The sequence below is a fragment of the Grus americana genome, chromosome 2 (assembly GCF_028858705.1).
Source record: "Grus americana isolate bGruAme1 chromosome 2, bGruAme1.mat, whole genome shotgun sequence".
Classification (NCBI taxonomy): domain Eukaryota; kingdom Metazoa; phylum Chordata; class Aves; order Gruiformes; family Gruidae; genus Grus; species Grus americana.
In genome coordinates, this window is record NC_072853.1 from 166,172,842 (window position 1) to 166,195,537 (window position 22,696).

The window sequence follows — 22,696 nt, forward strand, 5'->3', positions numbered from 1 at the left end:
CCCCCCGCTGCTGCGCGCGGTGGTAGCGGCCGGGGCGGGGCCGGAGGGCGCGCGGGTCCCGCGGCCCGGAACAGCGCGCGAGGTGCGTGCCGGGGGGGCAGCGGGAGCGGGGCGGGGGGGGGTGGGGAGGGTTTGCGGCCCCGTGGCTTGCAGCCGGGCGTGCAGTGACCCCCCCGGGCCGTGCAACCCCCCCTGGGCCGTGCAACCCCCCCGGGCCGTGCAGTGACCCCCGGGCCGTGCAGTGACCCCCGGGCCGTGCAACCCCCTCGGGCCGTGCAGTGACCCCCCCCGGGGCGCGCAACCCCCCCACGGGCCGCGCAGTTGTGTTCCTCCCCCCCCCCCCCGGCTTCCAGACCTTGAACCCCCTCCCCAGCCGTGCAACCCTCTCCCGGGCGGTGCACACCCCCCCCCCCCCCCCAGGCCGTGAACCCCCTTCCCGGCCGTGCACCCCCCCCCCCTCCGCATCAGGCAGCCTCTCCTCCAGGCCATGCGATCTCCCCTCCTCGGCTCTGCACCCCCCCCCCCGCCACGTTCTAGGCCGTGCACCGCCCCCCCAAACCGTGCAGCCCCCCCCCCCCCCCGGAGTGTTGCACCCCCTCTTTGACATCGCTGTCCCCTTTCCCTGTGCACTGCCGCCCCCCCCCCCCCCCCCCAGGGCTTTGGTTACCCCACCGGCTCCGGGGGGGGGGCAGGGGGGCACATTTGCTTCCCCCCCAGCTCCAGGAGACCCCCCCGGGGTTACACGGAGGGGTTGGTGGGGCCAAACCAGGGGCTGATCCCCTTGCAGGTGTCACCACCCCCCCAACACCCCCCCCCCCCAACACCTCAGTGGGCTCCGGCACCATGTTCGGCTCATCCCGAGGGGGGGTCCGGGGGGGCCAGGACCAGTTCAGCTGGGAGGACGTCAAGACGGACAAACAGCGTGAAAACTACCTGGGTAAGGGCTGACCTGGGTTGGACATCCCCCCCCCCGATGGTTTTGGGGTGCGGATGGAAGGTTTTGGGTGCGAGGACTTTGCGGGGGGGGGGTGTCTCGCTCCCCACAGGGAACTCCCTGATGGCGCCGGTGGGCCGGTGGCAGAAGGGGAAGGACCTGACCTGGTACGCCAAGGGCAAGAAGGAGACGGCCCCCCCGTTGTCCCGCGAGGAAGAGCTGGCCGCCGTCCGCCTGGCCGAGCAGGAGGCCATGATGGCAGCCCTGTGAGTCTACAACCCCCCCTCCCCAAAAAAAAGGGGGTGCAAAGCATCGCCCCCCCCCCCCCCCCCCGCCACCGGCATCATCTGCTTTTGTTTTTATAGGGGCTACAAGAACGTGAAGAGGCAGCCCACCGGGCTCAGCAAGGAGGTAAGGGGGGGCACCACGCGTCCCCCCAGCACCGCCCCATGCAGATGTGTGTGTGTGCCCCCCCTTCCATTTTTTTGGGACACGCACACACACAGAGGATGTTCTCCCCCCTCCCCAGGACCTGGCCGAGGTGTGCAAGCGGGACGGCGCCGAGCGGGACGAGAAGGACGTCGACCGGGTGGTGGGTTTGGGCAGCTCCAGGTACAACGGGGCGGTGGGGTGGTCCCGCATCAAAACGCCCCATTTCAGGGCAATTAGATTTATTTTACCATTTTTATGCTTTTTTTTTTGTGTGTGGGTTTGTTTTTTTTTTTTTCTCGTTTTTCTGTCATTTCTCCCCAGCGGTAGCGCCGGCCGGGTGATGCTCTCCAAGGAGGACAAGGAGGCGGCAAAGTTGGGGCTCTCCGTCTTCACGGTACGGCACGGGGTCACGTCTTCCTCGGGAGGTTTAAAAAAAAAAGAGGAAAAAAGGCAAAAAGCCTTGGGGTATTTTATTTAAAAGCAAAGCTGGTGGTTGTAGCGCAGAGCTCCCCGTGTTCTGTTTGCACAGCGTTAATTTGTGGGGGTTTTAATTTGGAAGCGGCTCTTGTGCGTATTTTTTTTTTACAATTTTAACTTGTATTTAATTTTATTTTTCCAAAATTCATTTAACTTTTTTTTTCCAAATTAAATTTAATTTTTAAAGTCCCTTTTTCTTGTCATTCGAAGCACTGACTCGCTCTGTATTTCCCTCCTCTTCAAACCCAGCACCAGAAAGTCTCCAGCAGCCCCGAGACATCCGTCTCCAAGAAGAAGCAGGAGAAGGAGGAGAAGGTGGAGGAGAAACGGTGAGGATGAGGACCACTGTTTTGGTGGGAAACCACCAGAAATGGCCGTTTTTGGTGGGGGGAGTATTTTGCAAAATGCTTCTATGGCTCCATTTGGCATCCAGCTTGTTTTGCGTCTGCCTGAATCACCCCCAAAACCTCTGCTTTGTCCCCAAAAACCTCTTTTTTTGGGGGGGGGGGGGGGCTTCTTGAGCAAGGAGGGACATGGTGGGATGCACACGGAGGGAGGGATTGGGGATGAATTTTTTGGAGGAGCCAGAGCGATGTGCAGGGCAGGGATCCTCACTGCTGCATTTCTTTCTCGCAGGCCGGAGAGCGGCAAGAAATCCAAAAAGGAGAAAAAGAAAAAGAAAAAGAAGAAACACAAAAAGGAGAAGAAGAAGGAAAAACATCACAAGAAGGATGCTACTCCATCATCCTCTGATTCTTCTCCAGACCGCGATGAGAGGTAGCTGGGTTGGGACGGGGGCTGAGCCCTGATCACGGGGAGGGGGTCCCAGGGACTCCTGGTCCCCTTCCCCACAACCAGGACTCGCAGGGCATCATTGTTGGAAAATGGGATGGAGGATTTAGGAGAGCATCTGCCTTTCCAAAATCCCTTTTTTTCATCTCCAAAATTGACTTCTTGGTGTCCCCGATATCCCCAATTTCACTTTCCCCTCCATCCCCCTAGGCACCACCAAAGGAAAACCCAACAGCGTCCCGAGACATCGCGGCACGGCGGCTGGCGTCGGCACGACACGGATTCCTCTGCCGGCAGCCGGGATTCGGGCAGGAGCCCCTCGCGCCATCCTGCCCGTCGGCGGAGCCGGAGCAGGGACGGCCGTGGTCGGCACCCATCCCCGCGGCGCAAGGGGAGGAAGAGGAGCAGGAGCCGGTCCCCTCCGTCCCGCAGGGTGAGGCAACGCCACGACACCGATTCGGAGGACTGAGAGCCTGGGTGTTTAGTTGGGTTTTTTTTTTTTTTTTTTTTTCATCTCACATAGGCTATATATATATTTTTTTAAGGTTATTAAATTAAAAAAAAGCCGCAGCTCTGCCGTTGCAGGGGCTGAGTCTGGCAAAGGGCAATATATTTTGTGATGCCAGCTGCCTGTTCCCTGCCTGCAGCTCCTGCCTTCAACCTGGGGCAGCACCGGCCACTTCGCCCCCCCCCCCCCCCCCCGTTGTTGATCCTGGCAGGGTGCTGGTGCTGGGACCATGTGTTTATGTAGAGAGGCTTTGGATGCAATTATTATTATTGTTATTGTTATTATTATTATTGTTACATTTTTTAATATCTTCTTTCAACGCCCGTGAGTACCTGCCAGCGAAGCAGCTGGAGGAGAGTTTCTTTCCTTAAACCCTTCAGTTCATCAGCTGCAAAATAAAACTCGGGGGTTGCGCGTTGCCGGGGGGGTTTTGCCTCTTGGCCGCGATGGCTTTATGATCACATCCCCTCCACAGGGCACGCGCACACAGGTAGGCACAGGACACTCAGGATGTGTCCCCCCCCCCAGGAGAGCGCAGAGTCCTGCCCGGGCTGCCCCAAGGTGACATATACCCTCACCCCATCCCCAAAAAGCTTTTAATTCGGGCAGACCCAAGCGGGAGCTGCTGTATCCCTGGTGGGATGTGAAGCAGAGGTGGGGCCGTCACCCCCCCAAACTCCGGTGGGGGTGACAGAAATCACCGCAGGGATGTCCCTGTGTCCATGGCCCCTGCGTGGGGATGGAGCAGCCCAGCTCCCAGGGATGAGTGCTTTCCCAGCCAAAGTTTGGGGACAATCAGGGGGCTTTGTGACTCAAGCAGCTGCGGGTGAGGGTGATGGATGTTCCTTTTGATTGAGAAAACAGCCTTTTTGGATTAAAAAAAGGACACTGCCCTAATTAACAGCTGCAAGGAGAACCTCTGAAATAATTCCTCAGCTGATGGGGATGGGGCATCTTCCCTAGACATTTGCCATGGTCACATCCACCCCGCAGTGGGGCAGGGAGCAGCAAGCTCCGTTCCCGTCCAGGATTTTAAACCTCAAAACCATATATATTTATAAAAAAAAAGTATTTATGTGCTTGGTGCACCAAGAAAGGGAGTTCTACATCAATAAATCAAAATATTGAACCAAACGGAGAGGGATCATCCCGAGCGGCTCCAGAGCATCGCTGGCTGCCAGAGCGGCCGCACCAAGCACAAGGGCCTCGTTTGTGTAATTAATGATGCAATTTCTCCCGCTTAAGACAGGGCAGTTTTGTGTATCTTGGCGGACAAAAGCCCCGGGCTGGCGACCGTCCTCGGTTTGCACTTTGGCAGCACTGGGAGGGGGGATGTTCTGTCATCCCGGCAGCCGTGCCACGGCCCTGCCCGCAGCCAGGCAGGAGGAACTGGGGTGCGGAGCCGCGGTGCCGGTGCGGGGTGGGACCAGGCGTGCCCGGTGCCGAACAAGGGCAGCATTCACTGGGGGGGGAACACAGCAGGGTGGAGGGGAACGAGCTGAGATAAAGCCCTTCTGTCCTGCTCCCTTCCCTGGCTGCGAGCACATGCTTCACCCCGCCGACACGGGAGATGCTGCAGAGCAGTTGCAAGTTTCGGTGATTCGCCCCCCAACCCTGAGATGCTCCCTGGCCTGAGCCTGCTGAGCTCGGGGTCACCCTCCCACGGATTTTTGGGGTCCAGGGTGTGACCGGTGCCTGCTGGAACATCCCAGGCAGGGCTGTGCTTAACAGGAACTCGGTGCCAGGAGCTCCAGGCTAAAAAGGGAACTACAGGAGAGCTGAAATGCATTTGCATGGTGAGTGGAGAAAAAACCCAGAGCCCACGCCAATCCCAGCATCCCGCTCTGAGCCACACTGCCTCCACGGGCTCCCGCTTCCCCCCGCCCTCCTTTCCCGAGCGGGGTGGGATGGATGCTCCCAGCAAGGCCCAGCTCTGCCAGTACCATCCTCACTTGCAGCTCTGAGCACACGTCCCAGCCGGTGCCGCAGGGCACTGACGTGCCAAGCCTGGTGCCGGAGGGTGCGTGGCACAGCTCTCCCGGCACAGCTCAGCCTGGCCCAGAGGGCTCCTGCTCTGTCCTGCCTGGAGCACACAGAGGGGCAGAGATAAGCCCCCACGGTGTCCCGTGTCACCCAGGGTTGTGTCCCCTCCTTCAGTCCCCACAGAGAGGGATCGGGCAGCAGCTCTTACCCCTTGCACTGTCTGGAGGTGACACCCGTGCCCCTTTCGCACTCAAAAGTGAGATCTGAGCAAAAAATAGTTTGAGAAACACAGACAAAGTAAAAACGAGGGTGGGTGGGGGTGAAGGAGCCCGACCCCATCCCCACTGCAGGGCTCCTCACCCCATCTACCTCCTGCCCAGTGGCTGATGTTCCTGGGTGGACAGGGAAGAACCAGACCAGCTGCAGCGTTGGGCCCTGCCGAAGGGAGCTGGGTTGGCAGCTGAAATCCCCGGGGGCCCAGCCGAGCCCAGAACAGAGCAAAGCCCACTCTGCCCTGAGTGGAGAGCCCAGATAACATCAGCACATTCCCCATCTTAGTGTCCAGAGCAGTCCGGGCACTGCACAGCCCCTGTGCTGACACGCCTCGGGTGAAAACCATCGCTCAGGAGGAGCCTCTCCGCTGCCATCGCAGCAGGGCGTCCACCTTTATAGGGACAGGGGACGAGACGGGAGCAGGGGGCTCTGCTTATTTCAGCAGCGCAAAGTGACACCAGCAGAAGAGCTGGCCCTTCAAGTTTAATTCCCTCCCGGAACAAGAATAAATAGACATCCTGCGCTACCAGCTGTGCAAAGATCCCAATCCAGAGCTTGAAATTCAAGGCAAGGTGAACGGCTTCAAAAGAATAACCTGATTTACGGGAGTTTTGTAATCCCATTGTTTGCCAAATACTATTTACCCTCTGCTATGGAGACAAGTGCAAGGAACAGACACAGGGCTCAAACCTGACTAACCCTGACCTCCCAGCTTCCCCAGCCGCAGTCAGGGCAGAGAAGACACACGTTTCCCCTCCATCAGCCTCTGTCCCAGAATAAACCCGTGCTGGGGATAAGGGCTGGTCTGTGCGCACACACGCGTGAAGCAGCTGCCGTGCTGCTTGAAGGGTTCCGAGAGGAAACAGAACCTGGGCAGCGAGGGGAAAAGTCATCTGTCAAACAGAGACGAGGATAGCCAAAAGGCCAGCGCTCGCTTGGCTGAGAAAGCAAATTCCAGTCAACAGCCGCAGTCCCCTCCGATACCTATCCAAAGCCCCGCATTCCCCCGCCTGCAAGGTTGCTCTCTAACCTACAGAATATACCTTTCACCTTACACTTTTCCAGCTTGTGTAATGGGGAAAGCTGCTGGAATTCCAGCCAGGAAAACAGCCGGCAGCCCAAGCGTGACCACTGGCGACAAGCAGCTGGAGCTGACTAGGGAAGGCAGGACGATCAGCAGGGAGGAGCTCTGTCCCAGGTCCAGAGGGGACTGCACAATGGAAAAATGCAAAACAAAGCATTTGTGAAGGCAAACTTCGTATTTACCCCCAAAAAAACCCTGCTAAATCACAGAAATTGGATCAGCAGGAAGAACAATCTGTTGTGGGAAGTGAGAGGACTACTCAAGAAGTTCAACAGATGCCCTCGAGGCAACAAAGGGACACCAACAGAAGCCAACTACCACCAGCACCCACCTCTTCACCTGCAGGAGTCCAACTAGGAACGATATGTTATTTGGAAAATATGGGAGATGTCCTGAAATTTTCATGTAAAACCAGCAAAACGCCAGTTGGATTTGCATTGATCTAGCTACATGGTACTGTACAAAGATGATACAAAACAACATCATACCAGTGCAAGTTTCATGAAACTTTTTATTCAACAAGTATTTCATCATGATTCTGCCAAGATGATCAAATGAACAGCAAGGCATAAAAAACATGAAATAGTTAAGAGATTTTATTCTAATAGCTTTAATTACAGTGCTTGTTTGTCGAAATGAAAACTGAAAACAAGTATACAAAACAGTTGATTACTAATTGTGTATTGAAAGCAATAAAGGTTTCCACAACACTAAATAAACCAGTTCTGATAGTTCCTCAAGTTAAAGTTTAACAGCTCCAGCTTCTTCAGTGTTTATCAAAATACAAAAGAAAAAGTAAAGAGGTCTTTTTTTTTTCTGATGGCAAATCTGAACCTTGCAGTATGAGGGATGCCAAGGGTTTTCACACATATACAGATATGGGATTGTTCCAAAATGGGATTGAATACTTCTAGAGTGGAATGACTCTCCAAACTCTCATGCTTTTTTTTTTTCCTAGACGCTATACATAGATGTTTGGTGTTTTTCATGGCAATTTTTACGTTAAGTACAGTACTTTCTGCCTATAGAGCTTAGGACTAGTACAGGCTGTGCTTTCTGTGGAAAGGTTTGCCTTCTGGAGTGGTTTACGCACAAGAAAAGTACAAAACACTGTTGACAAATACGACAGGATAAAAATGTGACTTCTGGAAATTATTCAAGTTCAATGGAAGTGATAAATCTCACCTGAACCAAAAGTCAGAAGTTTAGCATGAGTCTGCAAGCTCATCTAAACCAGGTTCGACAAATCTTTTAACAAGTATGAACAAATATGAGCACATACCATGAGCTACAGAAAGAGCCAGAGATCTATTAGTTATGATCTGTTCTTTAACCAGATGAAGCTAATTGGGTGTCGATCATTGCTTCACCATTCCAAAAGAATCAAAAGTCACCACGTTAGAGCTAGAACAGCAGAAGCTGTGTCAAATGTTTGTATGTTGAAGTGTTTTTACTTTTCCTTGACTATTTAAAAAAATACAGAATTCAGGTTAAAAACCAACCACCAAAATGGATCTCACAGATCTCACAACCCAACCGAGATAGTATTCAGCTCTACTGCACAAGGACCACTGGCAACCCTTATGTTAACCCACTTAAATCCCTTCCAAGTACTAAACAGTGAGTTGATTCTTTACAATAAAAAAGCTGAGTAATATTGCATAGGAGTACCAGAAACTGCCTCATTGGAAACAAAAACTATTTACATTAAATAAGAAACCTAACTGTTTTCAGGCTTGTATTTGCCACATTTACAGCATGATGCAATATATACTGTGACAAAAGAAATGAAAACAGCTTCCGGCACTCAATACCACAAAGTAGCACAGTTTGCCACATTAGAGTAAAGCGAAGGGCGAATAGGAGGAAATAAGAGGGAGGGGTGGAAAAAGAGGGAAGAGGAAGGTTTATGGTTTCATTTCTGGTTTCGGAGCTGATTGGACAACCAGTCCAGTCCTTCATAGAGACCGTCTCCACTAGTGGCACAGGTTGCCTGGATATACCAGTTCCTGTGACGAAGAGAATGCAGTCCGAGTTTGTCTGTGATTTCTGCTGCATTCATCGCATTCGGCAGGTCCTGAGGGAAGGAAGAAGAGTCATTTTCTGCCCTACTCGCTGAGAAGAAATGCCCGCCTCCCTAAGTTCATTTTGATCATCAGCTTTAAAGCCACTACAAGAAAGTTAAGAGCTCTTAGAGCTTCTCTTTCAGAAAAGCTCAGTGGATTACTTCTATATTCAAGCTATTTCCCCTATACTGACAAAAGCCCGAAAGGTTTAATGCCACAATCAAAAGCACGTATTATGGAATATTTCTCTTCCGAAAACAGAAGAGAGACAGCTGACATCTGGATCAAGTCATCAAGCCCCTCAGTGCTGACCCAAAACTCCTTACAATTCAAGGGCTGTTTCATTCACTTTCAACTCAGGAAATGTTTTCTGCGACTGCAGTTATGATTTAAGATCAACTTTTATCATGAAGTAGTACTTGCCTTAGTACTGTTTCTGTTTATAGTCTACCTTTCCTGCTCCTAGACAAGACTTATGGCTTCTTTACCCTTCACAACTGACCCTGTGCAATCGATGAAGCAGGATGCTGTTCCTTCTCTAAGTTTACTAGTCATATTTAACACCCTCAACACTTGGGTTTAAGCTACCAAGACCTTTACAAGCAATAAAAGGCAGAACTCTCAGCTCGTTTTATGGCCTGTAAGAGCGTACAGCTCACACAAGTCAACACAAGACCATTAAAAGTCAGCCCAGTGCTTCCACCAACACCAGCAGTGCCCTCAAACACCCCAACTGAAGAATTCAGGGAGGTGCTGGCATTCTGGCCTGCCTCTCTTGTTTGGAGGAGGCTTGGGCAGGTGCTGTACTTGAGCCAAGCCAACCTTAAAAAAAAAAAAATCAAACTAGCAGAATTCTTCCCTAAAATGGGAAAGACAAGAATTTCTATAGCCAAGACTGTTTAGAAGGTTGCTCTTTTCAGATGAGAACAGGGTAATTTAATCTACAGGTTTGCTGTCTTCAACAAAACTGAATGGAGGTTTACTGAGAGCTTATCTACTATTACACTGGAAACATGAACGTCAGGTTCAAGATCCAGCACTCACAAGTACACTGTATGTTTTCAGGAATTCTTACACAAAGACACCTTTCCTGGGCATACCTGTTTGTTAGCAAACACTAATAAAACAGCATCTCTGAGCTCATCTTCTGCCAACATTCTCATAAGCTCTTCCCTGGCCTCATTCACTCGTTCTCTGTCATTACTGTCAACCACAAAAATCAGACCTAGAAATAAGCAAAAAAATCAGAATAAGCATACACCAAAAACTATTTCCAAATGATACCTACTTCTGGAGGTCAAAACTAAGCTTTGAAGAGAAAATAATGAAAAACAATTCAGTATATATCAGAAAAATACAGTTTTCTTATTATTGTAATGTCATGTCTGAGAGAAAGTCTGTCCTTGCTGAAAGTGTTAGTTTGCATTTGCGTTTTTGGAACTTGTGCACTTCATCTACATAACTACTCAGTATTTTCCAGCGAGTAGCAACTCTTGAAATCCTTTGACAGGACTCCAATACACACACATTATAAAGGCACAGCAGTGGAAGAAGCGACAAGCTCTCAGTCCCCGGGACTGTTAGAGCCTGTAGTAAAGGCTCTGCTTTGAAGTGAAGGCAGAGCGCTGCAATGCTTACAGAAGAAAAGTGAATTCTGAACTCGCTCTGATTCAGATGGACAAGGAAGACTGGTTTCTAGATTTCTTTCCATCCCTCTTTGAACCTGCACTAGCTTAATATGATAGCCAGAGCTGCACACAAACACATCATTTTATAATAATAAATATTCCTCCCTCCCCTTCCAAGAAACTTGCAAGATTATCATACTAAGGACATGAAAAAAAACTTTTTAGATTCTGGAAACCTGTGATTTAAGTGTTAGGACTCACCTTGTGTGTTCTGGAAATAGTGGCGCCAGAGTGGTCTGATCTTATCCTGACCGCCTACATCCCAGACTGTGAAGCTAATGTTCTTGTATTCTACTGTTTCCACATTGAAACCTAAAATAGAAATGGTGGCAAAACTCTCAGTTAAACATAGGTGGCCCTGGACCTATTGTATTTACCAAGTCACACTCGGAATGTCATCACTAGAAACATTATCTTAAAACTTACATCTACTTTAAATAAGCAGAATCTTACGCTGAAGCCCTCAAAACATGAGTTCTCTCAAACTCCCGCTCCCACCCCCACCCCAAACCAATGAAAAGCTGTAATTGCTACCTGAGCAGCTAGAAAATGCAGAGCGAACTATGTTACATCCAAAAAATCCTCGGCTTTAAAGGACTACAAATAAGGTATGTCTCTGATCACACAGTTCTCAGAGTCACCCTCGGTTTCTCAGTCTAATCTACTTGATGCCACAACACGCTTAGGAGGGCAGACCGCCCTTCTGTGGCCCATAAAGGGTTGTTCCACAAATCACTAGAGAGGGAATGGAGTGAAAAAACAGTCACGTAATCTCCTCCCATGCCGGAGTATCTGGCTGTGCCATCTTCATACCATGGTTTTAGCAAGTGTCTGTTCTGACAGTCTCGTCAGGGCACAGCACTAAGTCACTTAAATCAACAGAGCGGCAGCTGAAGTAAGATACTGCTGCAAACAGTTAAGACCCAAATATCAAAGCAAGCAGTTATATAAATGTAAAAATCTTACCTATAGTAGGAATAGTAGTTACTATTTCACCAAGTTTAAGTTTGTACAAAATAGTAGTCTTTCCTGCAGCATCCAGACCAACCATTAGAATACGCATTTCTTTTTTGCCAAAAAGGCCTTTGAAGAGGTTAGCGAAAATATTTCCCATGGTTGAGATATGTTCTCACTGGCCAGTGAAGTCTAGAGGAAAAAGATCACAGTATCACTCATGAGTTACCAATGCTGTGTTCCGACCAGGGCATAACCAACCACCCCAAAAAAGTATCAGATAATATGAATTCTTTAGATACCCCTAGCCATCACCGTACATTATTTTTCCCCATACTGAAGCAATACAAAAATGAAGAGATAAGTAAAAACTTACTCCTTATAAAAAAGGCATTGCTCCAAGTGCTTTAAATCTCTCAAATATTCTTTCAGAGGTTTTAGTATGAATGCTGTTCGCAAACTTTTGTTTGCAAAACTCATGGTTTGCTTTCAACACAACTGACCACTTCAGCAACTTTGTCCCCCACTGTTGTGGGATAATTTATCTGCAGCCTAAAGTGTCACAGTAAACACACTTTTTCTAATTGACCTACAATTAAAAAAAGTTTTATATGTGTGCTCATCTCTCTGCTGTTTAGTGTGCCAGTAGTTGGTCCTTCTTTTGTGAAGGAAACTCAGAACACAGCTTCGATTCTTTCCTACTCAGAACAGTTTCCTTCCTCTCAAACCCTGAGGAAACAGCCTGCAAACCCAACATAAACACAAAGTAGCATTACTTTCATTAACATTGGAGGGAAGCCTTCTCTTGGAAGCAAATCCACATTTACTGAAAGTTAACCATCAAAAATTAATAGCCACATTAAGAGAGGCAGGTTTAGAAATGAATGCTTCTTCCTTCACCGTGAACATTTCTGCTTGGACGGTCAGAAGTGGATTAACATCACCAGCAGCTTCCTGTTTAGGAACTGGAGAAACTGCCTCTGCACTCCAGCCCTCACAGACACTCCCTGTGCCCTTGGGATGGGATCTACCCCACCACCTGTCCACTTCCTCCACAAATTTTGTCCCCCTTTCCAAACTTACTACCTCACAGTTTACAGCGAGTTTGAAATCACCAAGAGAACTATTATTCTGCTCACATAAGACATGAAAAAAAACAGCTTGAAAGCTTTACAGTGGGGTGTAGATGAGGATGTTACACAGCAATAGTGATGATTCACACCTCTGCTCTGCTGCTTTGTCTAGAAGCACTCAGATATCAGTTTAAAAAGAAGAGACTGAGCCCAACTGAAACTACAACTTAAGACAGCAGGAGCACATACAGCCAAGACCTGTAACACTCAAAGGATGGGTTTCCTGTAAACCAAGTCACACAATTTAAAGTGCAATATGAAGTTTGAATCATCTCTTGAAGATATTCTGCATTCAATGATGAAGCTGTGTGCTTGAAGCAGAATTCTCACTGGAACCAGACTTTAAAGAATATCTATTCAAGACAATCAAAACATGCTTTGAACTGAAAAGCGCACCACAGAACAAAAATCTTGTCCCACTCCGTTTAGTTCTATGCTAGGGATGTATGAAGCTTGGCTTCCTCACTCAGCACGGGGAAAGGTCTTAGCAGTTCTGCCCTCAGGAAGCTTTGCGGGATGCAATTTTTAACCCCAAAGTTAAGCATTGTAACATTAACTAAGTCACATGTGTTAGAACAAGCAGCTCCACAGTGAGGTTCAGAGTCCAGAGTTCCTGAATGACATCAGTCACCACTTCAACTCGCTGAAGTAACTCCAGTCAAAGATTCATTTATTTTATATGACTGAAGCTCAATGCAATCAAAACTTTAAGCTCCTCTGTAAGCCAGACAAGGCAGCCTGTGGATTAAAACAAAATGGAAGGTTTAAAAGTTCTATTATTCCACCATTTCCTTCATAATTCTGAAGCACAACCATGAATATTCAACTCCCACTTGAATATATGAAAGCTGTATAAACAGGAAAGTTAATTAGGAAGTAGAGAAAACAGTTTTGCTAGAGTCCCTATTTATCCAAATCACTCACAGCAGGAAATCTCACTCCCCAGCCCACAACAGCAGCTCTCACTGGGCTGGAGGGGAGCTGTAAAGCTTTCCTTTGTCTGGCTGCTCACACTACCTCTATCTTCTATTTCATCTGAAAAGCAATAGTCAGGGTTGAACTGTAACCTTTCACCAGAGCTCTTGTAACCCTACAAAGTGAGCATAAGAAGTTTTGTAGCAAGAGAACCTTACGAGCCCTCCAAAAGTATGCATCTCATTTCTGCATGTTTAAAAGCATAATAGGTTACTAAATGCTTGGATCAATAGCAGTAATCAGGTAACACAGCAAAATCTTAGCATTTACATCCATGACATCTTTCCATACCCTGGAGAAGTCAGTCAGCTGAACAAGGTGCTTGTACTTGGCACTAATAATAGTGAAGCCTAGGATCCTTGTTTTCCTGGCAGCTATTTCCAGGTTGAGTCTGCCCTCCACCACTGAAACTGCTTTTATACGACCCATCCTATTTTTACTTTTTGTAAATAATGAGAAGTTAAGATACATTTAAGCACTTGGTTTCCATTTCCTTCTTTTCTCTTCCACACTCTTACTATCCAAACCACTTCCATAACTTATTTTGTACTTCAGGGTAGGTGACATTGCAGGAAGTCCCATTTATTTTTATAGGCAGGAAAGTGTAGTTTACAGCCCACCCCTGCAAGACAAACGCATCTAGATGTTGACTAGAAAGTTGTGGTATCATTGTTGTCCAAAAGAAAAATACTGGCAGAAACCTATCTGCAGAACTCCCACAAACTGTTGTGGGTCCCACCAGTCACTTGTTGGATGCTGCTGGGGCAAAAGAGAAGGTCTCTGTCTTCACCACCGGCAGGACCATCCTCTGACCAGCAGCTGGAATCATGTTCACCTATTACCACAGAGAAAGAAATCATATTCCCACATTTTTTGCTCATTACACCCCACAGTCTACAGTGTCCCTGCCAGCATTTCATTAATTTCTATTATCTAAGCAAAAGCACCTCGAGTTCCTCCCCCGGTATCAATAAAATCCTCAACCAAATCATCATCACAACTGTGACCAGTCATCAGGCCGCTACTTTTTAGATCATTCGTGCTGTCAAACAGCGTAGACACTACCACAGCAGAAACTGCTGCAACAGTTTAGAGCTGCTTCCCATTAGTACAACTCAGCTGCAGGATCACACGATTACTTCCAGTATACTTCAGAGCTGAATCTGCTTACTTTAATTCTTATTTCAGTCCATTAGTTGGACCATGAAAACTAACATGCACAGTTTGAAAATATGAGGAAATTTAAGATCCTTTTAGGTTAACCAGGCAATACAGTTACTTTTCAGGCATCTTCAACATTTGCAATCTATATCAAGACTTGCCAATATATTGCCTATACATATTCTATACTGAAGCTTAACTTTCTCTTTTCCTCAACTCAGATGTTGTAATTGCTACGCTGATCATTTTAGAAGCACAAGTTCAATAAAATGCCTGAAAACATAAAAGACTATCGCTTGTGAGTTGCTTGTAGTACTTCAACACATCTTCAAAAGAGGTATCTATCAGGCTAAGTAGGAAGATTTGTGTATGAAAGGACAATTTGAATAAACAACACAGACTATTTTTGCAGAGCTTAGCGTGCACGTTCCCTCAGTGCGACTTCAGCTTCTAGAAATGGAAACTCACCACTGCTCAACAAACCCAGATCACCCCAAAACCAAATTGTCTATATGACTCGTTTCTCCCTGCCCATCGGAGCCCTGAAGCACACCTTAACCTAGTCTGCTCCACCTCAAGATCCTCAGAGCAGTAAAAACCTGTTCGGCAGGTTCAGGTAAGACATAATGTGCCATTGGTAAACAGTGAGAAAGATATTCACTGGATAAGACTGCAGTTTTGTTTCAGGAAACAAGGTATTTTCAGCAGCCTGTTTTCTAGTGAGTGATACATTTAGATAAGCAATTAGGAGAACAGGCAGCCTTTTTTCAGAAAGGCTCAGTGTAATGAGTTAAAAATGAATGAGCGTCTGCACTAGCAGGAAGGCTGCTGTCTGTTAAAGCGATATGGCCTGTAAGAACTAGAATTTGCTTTTATTAATTGTAGGTGGTTAGGATAAAAGCTCTGGGGAGTATCTCAAGGCCAAAGATCATTCAACACTTAATTTTCTGCAGCATTTTATATTTAACTGTACATTAATGCATTTTAATGTCATTTCATTCAGGCTGCTTACCAAGGTAAGTCAAATATGCTTCTTGACCTCCAAACTTCTTGGATGAGCTGTTAGTTTAACAAGCCATCCCACAGAAGTATGACCAGAAGTGTACACAGTATGTTAAAGACAGTATAGTGATATATTGAAATCTCTGCTTAGTTTTACACCTCTGGAAAAGTTCTTTTTGATCACATCAAGAATAAACTTCACTGAGCCAGGAGTTGTGGCAAATGCCAGTTTCTTTCAGGTTTACACCATTTCTTCAAACATATCATAGCAGACAGAATCAGAGGCTAAGACAGAGGATGCCATATGCATTACTTAGTCAAATTATGCCTGCAGTATAAAAATACATTTATTTCACTTCTACATACCAGCACTTGCCACATAAGGCTCCCAAAGAAAAGCAATGGTGATCAAAACTTTTCAAGTGGCACAACAAAAGTTGCTGGGCACAGTCATTTCGGCAACCTGTTCTCTATAGCTGAAAAATACCAGCAGCAATGAACATCAGTCAAGAAAAGCTTAATTCTCTGTCCCTTCTCTGCACAGCGCTCTGAAGTTCAGAGGGCATTTGTTGTCTCTGGGAACTATTATGCCTCCCTAGGACTTTCATATCTTTTTTTAAACGCCCATTTCAAGGAGAGACGAACATGGTGCCACTACCAATGACATAGTGCATTACACAATTATAATCAGTCAAAATACTAATGCTAAAGCACAAGGTAAAACCCCTTACAGTGGCAGGTTTACAAAAACGCTTTTTCCTAGTAGCTTTCTACACCTTATTCAGCTTGCTCAGACACCTATGGCAAGGAAAACCAGGGCACTTAAGACAACTGATTTACTACCAAAAGCACATCTCCATTTAAAGGTAAGTCTACCTGACATTGGCCTAAGCATCAACTTCACCTCTAACACAATTAGAAAAATCCCAAACCCACAATTCCTAACCCGTATTAACATACTAGTTATATCAGTCACAGGAGAACAAAAATTAATCGATTTGTTATTTAACAGAAATATTGATTTGACATCCAGTCAGTTATCACTAGTTGGCCTGTATTGTGTTTTTACTTTCTAGCATTCTAGAAGGTTTTAAAGTGTCAAGAGACAAAAATATTCATACAAAAGATCAAACCCATGTGCAAACAAGAGGTGAGAAATCTTTTTTAAAAAAAAAATCGAGTTAAACAGCTGTTACTGGTGTTACATGCCAGAACAACTGGCAAATAATTTAAAGTGCAAATCTAACTTGGCAGCTTGTTCTTTACAATATAAAGCATGATTCAGAGAATGTGAGAAGTGATCCAACAAGAATAGAACACTGCTAAAATTTAGGATTAATCCAGGGCCACAGTACTTCACACCACCACTCAGCAGGCACAGTCAGTTAAGTACAGCTGGGTTCCTTTGAACTTGAAGTAATTTCTTTACAGATTAAAGTGTTCTGCTAGAGCAAATTTTGAAAAAAGCTCTTTATCAAAGCACTACTGCATACATAGGCAGGGTGGCCCAATACATGACTATTCAAGTACAGTTATATTCAACTATTTTTAGAAGTTGTTCACTGGCCTTCCACATCTGATAACCTGAGTGAAAGATGACTACGTATCAACTCAAGCCCTTAACTTCAAGGCCTTAATAGTGGACTTCAGCTTAAATAATTCTGATTTGAGTTACCTGAGACTTCAGACCATACTAACATCACTAGGCATAGACTACGTGCAAAATTTAAGAGTCACTAACAAGTAGGCTAACTTCAACAGGGACTTATCTTGGACATAAATGTCATTGTAATAAAGGCAACCTTAAGAACTTCTCAGACGTCTTCATGAACAGTAAGTCCCAACTCCTTCATAGTTTATAGCCCTAAATGATCATGACCTTGTTATTTTTCTTTTAGGGGAGTTTAGAGGAAAGGCACTGGCATTGAAGCATCACGTGAAATAAGAGTTAAAGTTATATAACTATACTCGCATCTGAAGAGTCATAGCTGGATTTGGCCACCAAATGCTTTCTGTGACCAACTAAGAAGTGCCCAGATGCACGCTACATGTTCAAGGCAGATGGAGGACAAGTCAACCACAAGTGAGAAGCTAGGTGGAAGAAAGTCCAACACAGAGCTGCTCCTTATGTAGCACCTTCATTCAACCTAAGTAGGTTGAACATCTTGCTGTCTATACACATTACCGAGATAGCACATTTTCCACATGCTGTAACATTCTCTTGAGAGCACAGGGCTCACAGTGGCTACAAAAAACAGAAAATATTTCCACTTACAAGATCAAAACAAGGGCAAAAGAGGGAAAATTTCCTTTGGGGTCATGCCTATTTCTCAGACACAAGAAGAATTCACTCCTCAAATACTGATCAGAATAAAAAAAAAGTCAGTATCAAGCAAAGAGGGCAAGTTGCTTGACTTGATACTCAAAACCCAAATCAGTATTACTCCCTTCTTCTCACCTTCAAGCAGAGGGAACAAGCTACTCCTGTTTACAGCAAAATCTCAAACTACTTTACGCAGTTATATACTACCATGCATGCAACAGCATGCAAACCAACACACAGTGAAAAAAATACATCTGGTCTGAAAAACATTGTATTTAAAGGATAGGCTGACAGGTAGAAAAATACAGGAGGAGTTGCTGTTCGTGCTTTAGATAAAGCACATCATCACCTCCCTGCAGACTGCCTGTAGCTGCTGTGGAAGAAAAGCAGTGCCAACAATGTAGTCCTAACACCCAAGTTTTGACTGCGTCTTCATATTCACCTGTTAAAAAGTGGCTTTACTGCTGTGAGAACCAGTTATTACAAAGCATTTCTTTTCAGACAAGCGTTGCACAGTTTCTTGAGGCTGAACTATTTTCAAATTTAAGATTTTGAACTTGTAGCCAAATATCCTGTTATTCATTCCCAGTAACCGGGCAGTAAGTCAACATTTACATTCATATTAGAAATGGCAAGAACTCACATGAGAGCTTTGGTAATAAAATTGGCTTTTGGTTTGGGGACAATGTCAAAGCAGAGCCTACGCAGCTAGTCGTGAGGTACTAGATCAGCGTACAAATAAGAGCTATATTAGACATGAGAGTTTTATTAGAATTGAAACATCAGCAGAAGCAGTACCACAGTCCTTCAATGTTTGCACGTGTTAGAAACAAGAAATAAAATTGGATACTCACAAGCAGAAAGAAAAAATGCTGAACAACACAGAAAAACAGCTGCTGTAGTAGGAAGCTGATTATAAACTTCTTTACTCATCAGTTAAAGAAAGGGAATAATGGCTGAGGACAGTGCTAGCTCTAATACAAGCTCTATACCATTCCAGTACCAAAGCTTTCAAGAGATTTCTAAAAGAATCAAAACTATTCCTTTCCAGAAAAAGTTAATTTATGTTCACCACATTTATCCACCGTAAGGCAATCTAGATGCCTGTGAAGGCTGTTGGAATCTGTAAAAATTCTTGCTTGAAAGTCCATCTTTATACATCTCAGCAGCTTTTATTTCTAAAGCTATCTTTTCCTTGCAAAGAAAGGTGGTTCTTTAAACATCACCACTGCAATTTCAGCTGGAATTTTGTGTTGTGAGCTTTTCCTCCTTTCACCAATTAATGTAATCAATAGCTTATCTGATAATTGTGCCTCAGCAAGATGTATGAATGCTACTGCTTAAAGCAGGCTTTCAAACAGGTGTAGCTGGAGCACAATTTGGTGCATTACAAGGACTAGAATCCAGCCCCCTACTCCCACACACACTTTGTTTGCCTTGGAAAGCTGTGACTAGTCCTGCCCCCGACTTGGTCAGCATGACTAATACACAGAGGGAACTAAGTGCACTGAGCAAAAACACACCACTCCTGCCCATTCCCTTTTCAGATTCCAACCGTATTTCACAATTAGGCAATCTTAAAAGTTCAGCAAATGCCTCAGACCAAGGGGGACTGATTAATGTTCAGGTGTTTGCCTTTTAACCAGATCCAACATCTATTACGTATATCAGACTATCACAGCAGCAAAGGCTGTTCCGAGTGGAGATGTCGTCTGCTCGAGCCATTTTTACTCCTGATGCTCCACCACAGTAGAAGTGTCAATAAACTTGGCAAAGCAATTGAGTTTAAGAGGTTCAAGTGAGGCGAGTTTCCTCACCCTTTCACCCAATGTAATTACTACAACATGGAAAGCAGTCCAACAGGGTTCTTGGGCACCGCAGAGGCGTTTTTAACAGAGAAGTAAGTGGCATCATACCAGCCTCGTAAACTTTCCTTTCAGAGACTCCCTTTCTAAATCTGTAAGACTGTGAGTACTTCTACTGACAATTTGATTATAAAACCCATGAACAAAAGCCAAGAAGCTCTAGTTCAGCTACAGTTCCTTTTTCCTACAGAAGTGCTCCATATCAGTAGCAAAAATAGTAATAACGATATTGCAGAATGACCTTGGACAATTGACTTGATTTCTTTGCCTGAAAAATAAGGTTAACGGAATATCCTACAAAGGGGTGTTGTAAGCCTTGCTGCTTGCAAAATGGAGTACTAAGTATTGTATAAATAGTTCACATTTTAGTTACTGACAAAGCTACATTTCAAAACAAGACCTCTGGATACAACCCTAATCAACCTGTGGAATTTGGTTTGGCAAGAGCCTAGCTGCAAAGCAACAAGGTCAATGTCAAACACAACATTTCGGCAGTTTTATGACCCAGCAGAGTTTTAGTCAGGCTCTGCTGGGGGAAACGGACTCCTCCATGAAAAGGTCCGCATAGCTGGCCTATCACTTTATCAGACAGACGTTATCAGCTTAAAGTATCATGTTAACTACTCACACAGACAGGATATAGTATTTTCAGACAGAATATAAAATCTTCCCACCGGGAGTTGCAATGCCAAGGAAAACTGATCTCCCATTCCCTCAAACCCAAGCAATGGACGGCAAACTGAGTTTGCTCCAGGCTAAAGCTGAACTCCTTACCATCACCCCCTCAGCCCAGCAGGAAGCCCAGCACAGCAGCCAAGGGCTTACAGGAAAATAACCTCTCTCCTCTGAGTTTCATCCGACTCTCATTTCCCCTACGGGGCTACCCGATCTCCGAGGTCCGCTACGATGAGGGTTTTCGGGAGAGAAGAAAACGAGGAAATACCTCTCTCTCCTGAGACCCGTTCACGGGCGGGGCAGAGGCCGGAACGAGCGAGTTTGGGGAAGGGAGAAGCCCATCCCGCCGCATCCCGTCTAATTCTCCGGTAGGGGGAGCGGCAACGGGCCTTGGTGCAGCTGCTAGGGAGTTGGAGCGGTCCCCCCCTCCCGCCCCTGCCCGCTCCTCCCCGGCAGGGGAACGAAAGGACTGGCACCCCCCCAACCCCGGCCCAGCCACCCAGCCCCAACGGCGTGAGGCGGAGAGCGGATGGGGCAGCGCCCCTGCCAGGCCCGCCGCTCCCCAAGGCCCGTGCTGCGGCCTGGCTGCAGCTTCCTCCTCCCGCCGGCAGCCGCCGAGCGAGGCCGGTGGTGGCGGGGGGAAAAGGAAGGACGCAGAGAAGCGACCGGGCCCGCTCCCCCAAGGCCCGCCGACCCCTCTCCTCAGCGCCAAGGCCGCGGCGCCTCACACCCGGCCGCCGCAGGGTGTGGGCGGGGTAGCGGGACGGCGGGCAAGAGGGGAAAGGACCGAAGGGAGGGAAGGGGAAGGTATCGGTGAACCCACCGGCGTCGGCTGCTGCCCCGGGCAGTGGGTCTGGCTGTCCTCGGACTGTCCCGCTCGGAGCCGGCTCCCCCCTGCGCCTCTCGGCCGCTCTCCGCCCAGGCACACAAGATGGCGGCGCTCGGCGGCCACGTCAGTGCCAGCCCCGCGCGCGGCACCACGGGTAACCGAGGAGGGCAGCAGGGGGCGTGGCCTAACGGCGAATGGGCGGGGCTACGGCGAGAAGCCGCAAGGGCTGGAAAGGTGCGGGGGCGGGTCCCGCCGCCCCGCCACGCCCACTATGTGACCACGCCCACTACTTGGCCACGCCCCTCCGCATCCGCTGGCTCGTGACCGCGTGCGGCGCGCGCGGCGCGGGGCGGTAAGGGCGCGTGGGCGGTGTGCTCCGTGCTCCGTGCACCGTTGCAGCGCGGCGTGTGCGGGGCCGTGCATTCCCCCCCCCCCCCCCCCAACCCGGGGCCGTGGGGCGGGGAGGGGGTGATGTGCACCGTTGTCCCGTGCCAGGCCGGGCAAGGATCACGTGCCGTGTAGCAGTATTGGACATCTGGCCGGGCGGGGATGCACGCTTGCCTCGTGGGGCTTGATGCACGCGTGCGTGCGACGCGGTTTGCACGCGCCAGGCCGTATGGGAACACGCGCGTGCCTCGTGGGACGTGGGGCGTGCACAGCTTTTTGCGGCCTGCGTGTGCTGTGCTGCCTTGGCCTGTGTCGGGCTGGGTGCTCAGGGCTGTGCTCGTGCCATATGTATGGATGTATATGTACATCTATATATCTATAGCTGTATCTATATCTATACACACATTTGAAAGCTGCCTGTGCACCCTGCCTTGGGGTTCACGCACGTCTGACAGTGTCGGAGTGCGCCCCACCTTCACCGGCGTGTCCTGGTTATCCACATGGTTACTACGTAGGCACAGGGAGTTAAAGAAAATCCTTAGGGATCTTTTACCCAAAATAAAGCAGGACTGCAGGGAGGGCCCCCTGTGCCAGGCCGCTCCACTGTTCGGTTCATCTTTTGAGACGAAACAGAGAAGTTTTGGTAATTTTTTTGCTGTTTCTGGTGCTGGAAAAGGCAAAACAGATGGAGAGGACGCACAGGATGGAGTGCGCTGGGTGCTGCTCCAGCCCCTCCGTGCCTCAGTTTCCCCATGTAGGGAAAAATCCTTTTAATTTTTTCACCTTAATAGTACGTAGATGTGGGAGGGAATAGCTGAACATGGAGCAATTTTGTAATTCCACATGGGGAAAAAAAAAAATTTCACATGGTTCGAAACCTCAAGAGATCGGTGTAGAAAGAGCTGTTAGCTCATGTGTGCAATAAATTTGGGATTATTTCCTTTCTGGTTTTGGGATAACTTTAAGACAAATCGAAGTCATGGCTAAATATTAAATACTAAATACTGCCTTTATTAAAGACAGGAAGAGGAGTTTTAAAAGACAGCAGGAAGCCACAAAACCTGCTTATTTCTAGATTTCCCCCCATGCTCATAGGAAACGAATACCTCAAAGACCTCCGTCCCCCTCTCAAATGGGGTTGAAATCGCCCTGCAG

General features: G+C 47.5%; 2 protein-coding genes across 2 annotated transcripts; one reads left to right on the forward strand and one right to left on the reverse strand.

Moving 5' to 3' along the window:
- The first annotated feature begins 34 nt into the window (after positions 1-34).
- On the forward strand, positions 35-4,050 carry C2H1orf35 (chromosome 2 C1orf35 homolog). The gene is made up of 9 exons (XM_054816143.1): positions 35-82; positions 788-937; positions 1,047-1,200; positions 1,300-1,345; positions 1,464-1,546; positions 1,688-1,760; positions 2,093-2,172; positions 2,480-2,620; positions 2,846-4,050. Exons 2-9 carry the CDS (start codon positions 844-846, stop codon positions 3,102-3,104), a joined length of 930 nt encoding a protein of 309 aa, XP_054672118.1. The 5' UTR covers positions 35-82; positions 788-843; the 3' UTR covers positions 3,105-4,050.
- Positions 4,051-6,980: 2,930 nt separating this feature from the next.
- On the reverse strand, positions 6,981-21,306 carry ARF1 (ADP ribosylation factor 1). The gene is made up of 5 exons (XM_054814998.1): positions 21,149-21,306; positions 11,204-11,383; positions 10,439-10,549; positions 9,650-9,774; positions 6,981-8,560 (listed from the first exon to the last, which is right to left on the reverse strand). The coding sequence occupies exons 2-5, from the start codon at positions 11,349-11,351 to the stop codon at positions 8,399-8,401; spliced, it is 546 nt and encodes a 181-aa protein (XP_054670973.1). The 5' UTR covers positions 11,352-11,383; positions 21,149-21,306; the 3' UTR covers positions 6,981-8,398.
- Positions 21,307-22,696: the final 1,390 nt, after the last annotated feature.